Source organism: Mycetomoellerius zeteki, unplaced genomic scaffold (assembly GCF_001594055.1).
Source record: "Mycetomoellerius zeteki isolate Tzet28-1 unplaced genomic scaffold, Tzet1.0 scaffold1088, whole genome shotgun sequence".
In the NCBI taxonomy this organism is placed as follows: domain Eukaryota; kingdom Metazoa; phylum Arthropoda; class Insecta; order Hymenoptera; family Formicidae; genus Mycetomoellerius; species Mycetomoellerius zeteki.
In genome coordinates, this window is record NW_017256005.1 from 17,424 (window position 1) to 23,607 (window position 6,184).

The 6,184-nt window shown below is 32.6% G+C and overlaps 1 protein-coding gene across 1 annotated transcript in view; it reads left to right on the forward strand.

The window, feature by feature from the left end:
• Positions 1-5,318, forward strand: part of LOC108725538 (uncharacterized) — a 14,353-nt gene extending 9,035 nt beyond the window's left edge. Inside the window, exon 6 of the mRNA XM_018452602.1 lies at positions 5,214-5,318. Within this exon, the coding sequence (XP_018308104.1) occupies positions 5,214-5,318 (105 nt within the window). The remainder of the gene's footprint in view (positions 1-5,213) is intronic.
• Positions 5,319-6,184: the final 866 nt, after the last annotated feature.

A 6,184-nucleotide genomic window follows, 5' to 3' on the forward strand; every position in this document is an offset into this window, starting at 1 on the left:
AATGCTATTTTATTTTTTATATTCAGACTGACTCAATCTTTCATGTTTCACCAATTTTCGGACTATAATTTTTACGTATTGACTCTTACTTCGCCCTTTATTTATTATTTTTATTTTTATATAAAGAGTCCTTCTATTTGTTTAATCATTAAATTTTCTTGTAACTTGAACCAGTTGCGAGATATTTGCTCGGACATTTATGGATGGAGACCCTGTACAATAACGGAAAAAATTACTAAAATTTATTAATATTTCCTAAGTATCTTAGTAATTATTCCAATTTAGCACTCGAAAATCCGAGCTCCGTATAGTTTCCAAACAGCTAAATCTGTTTCGCTAAGCAAATATATTTAACTTTAATTTTATTTCTCAAGCCGAAATTTTTTAACGTTTTATATTACATATTCCCGCAAAAAATGGGCCACTGGCTCATATTTTTTTTGCGGGTGAGTACATTTTCTGTTAATTAAATCTTTTTTCTGGAAATCAAATGTTTGCGATAGAATCCCGTTTGATGGACGATTAAAGCTGACTTTCACTTCGCTGCTTCACTCGCCCACGCTCTACATTACTTCAAGGGAGAAAATCAACGTATTAAATTTTTACGTGGCTGTGCCATGGAAACCGCAAGCAAAAAGGATTGCGTTTCGTAGATTGTAGAGACTGAGATTAATTAGCGTTGCGAAGCATTATGACGCCAATCGTTTATTGTTATCATGGAACCTTTAAAAGCTACGATTTGATCATATCGTTTCATTTGGCAATCTCAATTTATTTGTTGTTGAGCGATTTCGACCGCAAAAGAGATGAACGATAAAACGATTATTTAGTCTCTCAATTTTTCTCTGCAAGAAACACGTCGACCGTATATAACAAATGCGTACAGTTACAGTGTGTAATTCATCACAGTAATCTAACTACAACGTTTCTACATACATATTCTGTTAATTAAGTCTATCGCAATTATAACGATTACGCTGTATTGTGATTTTTGTTTTATAAATATAATAATGGACTTAGATATGTCATCATTGCTACTGAAAGACATGTATGAAACTTTGGAAATTAAGAACATTTTTAATTACAAGTACATTTGTAATGGAAAACATTATTATTTATTTTATTTATGAATACAACAATTCTGATTTTACATTCGATGAAATTCAAATCACTATTTCTCCTTTTTAGAACATTTTAACATTATGCAATATATTTGAAGTTTGCATTTGCCCGTTGATTTATCTTTCACAATTATTGAATTTTTTCACGGAGTGACACAGCAAAAGGTTTCTATCAAGGTAGGAATTAATGCAAGGAATTGAAATGAGATATTGCGTGTATTAATGATAATTATGTTATGTGGCGTAATTCTCATCGAGATTAGAAATCAATTAGTTCGTAGTTACGAGCTCAGTTATATATGGCACTTCTTTTACTTTGTTCATATTTACTATACACACACAATTGGTATAATTCTAGAAATTATTTTAAATATTATATCTTATCTATGTGTCAATGACATATGATCTACATGTATGTATATCATTAAAAAAATACACGTAATATTATACTGACTGCGTAGGCACCTCATCAAATTAAGCGAAATGCATGTATATTTTTTCCAAACAAGAATCCATATAATGTTGCATTTCATAAGTATAAATATTCTAGAAATATAAATATATATTCAAAGCATTTCAAGTATTTCAAATATTTTTAAATTAAATAAACGATTTAAATAAAATATATATTGTTATTATGAACATAAATTATTGTATGTAATTTAAAAATTAAAATTAAGAATAAAAAAGTTATAATGATTCAATGTTAAATATATATATACTATAATTATTAGTAATAATAATCAATCTTTAGTTATCAATCGAAGATCATTCCAATCTCTGGCATTTGCAAATTTTACTTTTAAAGCTGTATGAAAACTTTTTTCATCAATTAATTTTCCTTCCGTGGTAGTATGTATTCCCATTATAATATCTATAATAATATATGTAGAAAAATTAAGAGTAATATTTCATATTTTTTATATAAAATGTTTTCGAAGAAAACTGTATTTATACCTTTTATATTTTTGTAGGTATTAGTAATTTTAAAAATCAATCGATCGCCAGATTTTCTTATAGTGGTAAATTGTAAGGCTAAATCACGTGCAAAAATTTTTCTAAGTATTGCATAAATACTATTCGTTGGATTATTGGTACTTCGATCCAAGCAATTGCTTATGAATTCAACCTATAAAATGAAAAAAGAAATATATATGTTTACACGATAAAAGAATTATTGCTCTGATATTTTATATATCCTTTAAAATAACTTACAAATTTTTTTGCAATTTCTTGTTTGTCTAAAGTTGAATCGAAGTTAACAAAATTATCCATTGATTGCAATGGCATTTCAATGCCATCGTCTATTAAATATATGTAAATTATTGGTGTTTTGAATTTGACGAATATCATAACGTAGATCTTCGATATCTTTTCTCATTTTTAACATAATTTATCTGTTTGTTAAAATGGCTTTCAATAAAAAGTTGCCTTCCTAAAAATAAATGTTAATAGAATAGAAATATTTTCATAATAGATATTAATACAAATTAATAAATATAAAAGAATGTAATATTAAGAATAGAAGAAAGGCTTCTATTATAAGAGATACCGAGTTCATTTTAGGTAAATGCTGAAAGTTTGAACTGAATTAAAAAAATAATCATTTCGCGAAGGAAATTTAATAAGCTTTAAGATACTGTTATGTAAAATTTAATTTAAATACTATTATCATATCAAATATTTATTATGTAATTTATAATATTAAATATTTATTATAGTTATTATACTTATTATATTTATTATATTTATTATCATATTAAATATTTATTATAATTTATTATAATTTAATTTAAGTACTATTATCATATTAGGTGCTTATTTCATAATAGCGGGCTTATCTCTATTAATTATAAAATAATAATAGCATTGAAAAATAAACTTCAAGATATAAATTGATCCAATTTTCAATAAAATACCATCATTTATAATGCCACTTAGCTAATTTATTGCATCTTTATTATAATCAGCCGGATATAAATTTTCAAGGTCAAATGTTATTGTTGCAGTTTGATTATTATTTAATAAATTTTCTGGATCAAGCTCTATTAATGATATTAAATAGATTTTATCATTTATTTATTAATAAAAATTAGGAATGCAATTAGGAATTATTTAGCGCGTATAAAAAAATACGAGTAAGTCAAAGTATGAGTGTTATGTAATAGTGTTTCTTTTTTAATTATGTGAATTACCTTCCTCAACATTCGAACTTCATGAAATTTCATTATTATTTCTCTCATTTAATTCTTCTGTGATATGCATACTTGAAGTTTTAGCTGTTTTACTTTTTTTGTCTATTATTTTAGGCTGTTGTGGTATATCTTTATCTTCATCCATTTCTTGACTATCAGTGTTACGTCCTGCCCTCCGTAAAAATTTTCAGCTGGATGAAGTTTGGAACGTTCTTGAAGCAATTTTTTAAAAATGGTTTGGCCCGTTTTTCCTTTAGCACAGAGCTACATTTGCATGCCAGACAACCAATAGAAAACACACCGATCGAATAGATGCGTCGGAAGGCACCCTCAATGGCGAAAAACTACCCTTGGAAAATTTAAAAAAATTCTCCCAAAGTCAAAAATGATTTGGCCCATTTCTCCTTTTGCACAGAGCTACATCTGCATGCCAGACAACAAAGAGAAAATACCCCGGTCAAATACATACGTCGGAAGGCACCTTTAATTACGAAAAACTACCTTTGGAGAACTTAAAAATTCTTAATGCGTTTAATAGCTTGTAATTATTGTAAATCATGTTTAAAAATGATTCGATGAATTTGTTGGCAGTATCATAAGTTGTTTTAATGAACAATAGACCTTTTTATCGAATAAATCACAGTAAAATATGGACAATTTCATTTCCGATTCGATCGAGATGTTTTTTATGCGTTGCTTGGCATGCAGATGTAGCTCTGTGCAAAAGGAGAAATGGGCCAAATCATTTTTGACTTTGGGAGAATTTTTTTAAATTTTCCGAGGGTAGTTTTTCGCCATTGAGGGTGCCATCCGACGCATGTATTCGATCGGTGTGTTTTCTATTGGTTGTCTGGCATGCAAATGTAGCCAAAGGAAAAACGGGCCAAACCATTTTGAAAAAATCGCTCCAAGGAAGAACGTTCCAAACTTCATCCAGCTAAATTTTCTTTCCTTTTTGTCTTTTCGTTCCACGCTAAATTATTTTTCCTTATTTAATCGTCTATCTGAAGTGTTTCTATTAATTAATTGCGAATATTCCTAGCGAGAAACTTATTTGGCACAGTATTATTCCATCATGCCGACATCGCGTGCCCCATGTGTTGCGTAGCGCGAGCCAATCGAAGCACTCGCGAGGCGCGTGCCACGTATTGCAACGAAATTCCAAGAAAGATAACTCCACGCGGAGTTAAGGAATCGTTCCTATATGTTGAGATTGTCGTCATTACCATCTTATACAAGATTTAGGAAAAATTAATCTGATCGAGGCATCTCAACGCCTATAATCTCTCGCAATAAGAACAAGCTATCGCACACCAATCACAGCCCGCGACACGCGTGTCGCTCGTCGCTATGAACCCTTAATGGGATTTCAGCTGCTCTGGCCGAGAATACTGTTAATTTCGAAGTCTCACATTATGCTTAATACATTTTTGTTTAATTCATTATCTTTTGGCCATCGTGACCGCCTTAATTAGTCTAAAATAGATAGGTAGACGCGAATTTGTCGCGTTAACGAGCGCCGATCAATCGAGAACTGGGAAAGGAGCAGCGCGGATCACGGAGAGAAGCCCAAAATTTAATTGGTTAATTACTTTAAAATTCCGTTGATTAACGCGAAATGAATGTGGGATGCGATGCGATTTGGCGCGCTTTTTAAATCGTGCGTGAGCGAGTGGCGAGTTTTGTAGAGAGGCGACATGTAGGCAAGAGAGGGCGCGGCGCGAGCGAGAGTCAATCCGTCCGGCGACGCACGAAAAAAGCAAGCAAACGAGTGTTGTTGTCTCTACAAGTTTATATTCTCTTATATACCCGTAATAATATACACATATTCACCATCTCTTGTGTTAATCATTAATCACATTCTTATTCCTACAATTGGGGCCTCGTCCGGGATCAGGAGAAAAACTTGAGAGTGATATTCGAGATGATGGACCAAGATGCTCAAGACGGCGTCTCGACAACGAGTAGCGACAAGTACGAGAACATGACCGTTGTAAGATGAGCCGAAACGACGTAAACTAAAGGCAATGGGCAATAAGCTAGAGCTAATAAGACGATTGAAGCGAAGCGATAATAACGACGACGACAACGAGAGCGACGTACATAACGAGAGTTTTGACGACGCAGACGAGCCGGTAATGGCCGCCATTGCAAGAGACGAAAACGTAGACAAAGATAGGTCGTTAGAATGGAAAAGGTACATGTTAACCTTTAAAGACGTTGGCAGACGCTATCGACAAATTCAGCGGTGACGACGGAAAAAACGTAAACCAGTGGATAAAAAAATTCGATGATTTAGCAAAGTTGTGTGGATGGTCAGCGGTGCATCAGACGATATACGCGAAAGGGCTATTGATTGGATCGGCACGCCTTTTCGTGAACCATGAGGCACGAGGAAAAACATGGAAGGACATCAGGGCCGTGTTAAGTTTGGAATTCGCACTCAAAGTAGATAGTCATGCGATCCACAGGAAGCTACAAAGAAGAAAGAAGAGACCAGACGAGACATATCACCAATATTGTTATAAGATGTTAGAGATTGCGTCGCCGATAAGTATGGAAATATCCGCGGTCATACAATATATAATGATGGCATAATTGACGATAAGGTAAATAAAACAATTTTATATGGCGCTAAAACAATATCTCAACTAAAGGCGAATTTAGATACATATGAGTTAATGAAAGCTAAGAGTAAGAGCGCAGGTAAGGTTAAGTCGGACGATCCTAGAAAAAAGGCACAGACGAGTAAGACGGATGAAAAAGCGGAGGTTAGGCGTTGTTTTAATTGTGGCGGGAAAAACCATCTCAGTGCAGCGTGCCCATCGAAGGAAAAAGGTACCATTTGGGCCGGTTTCACCAACGTCA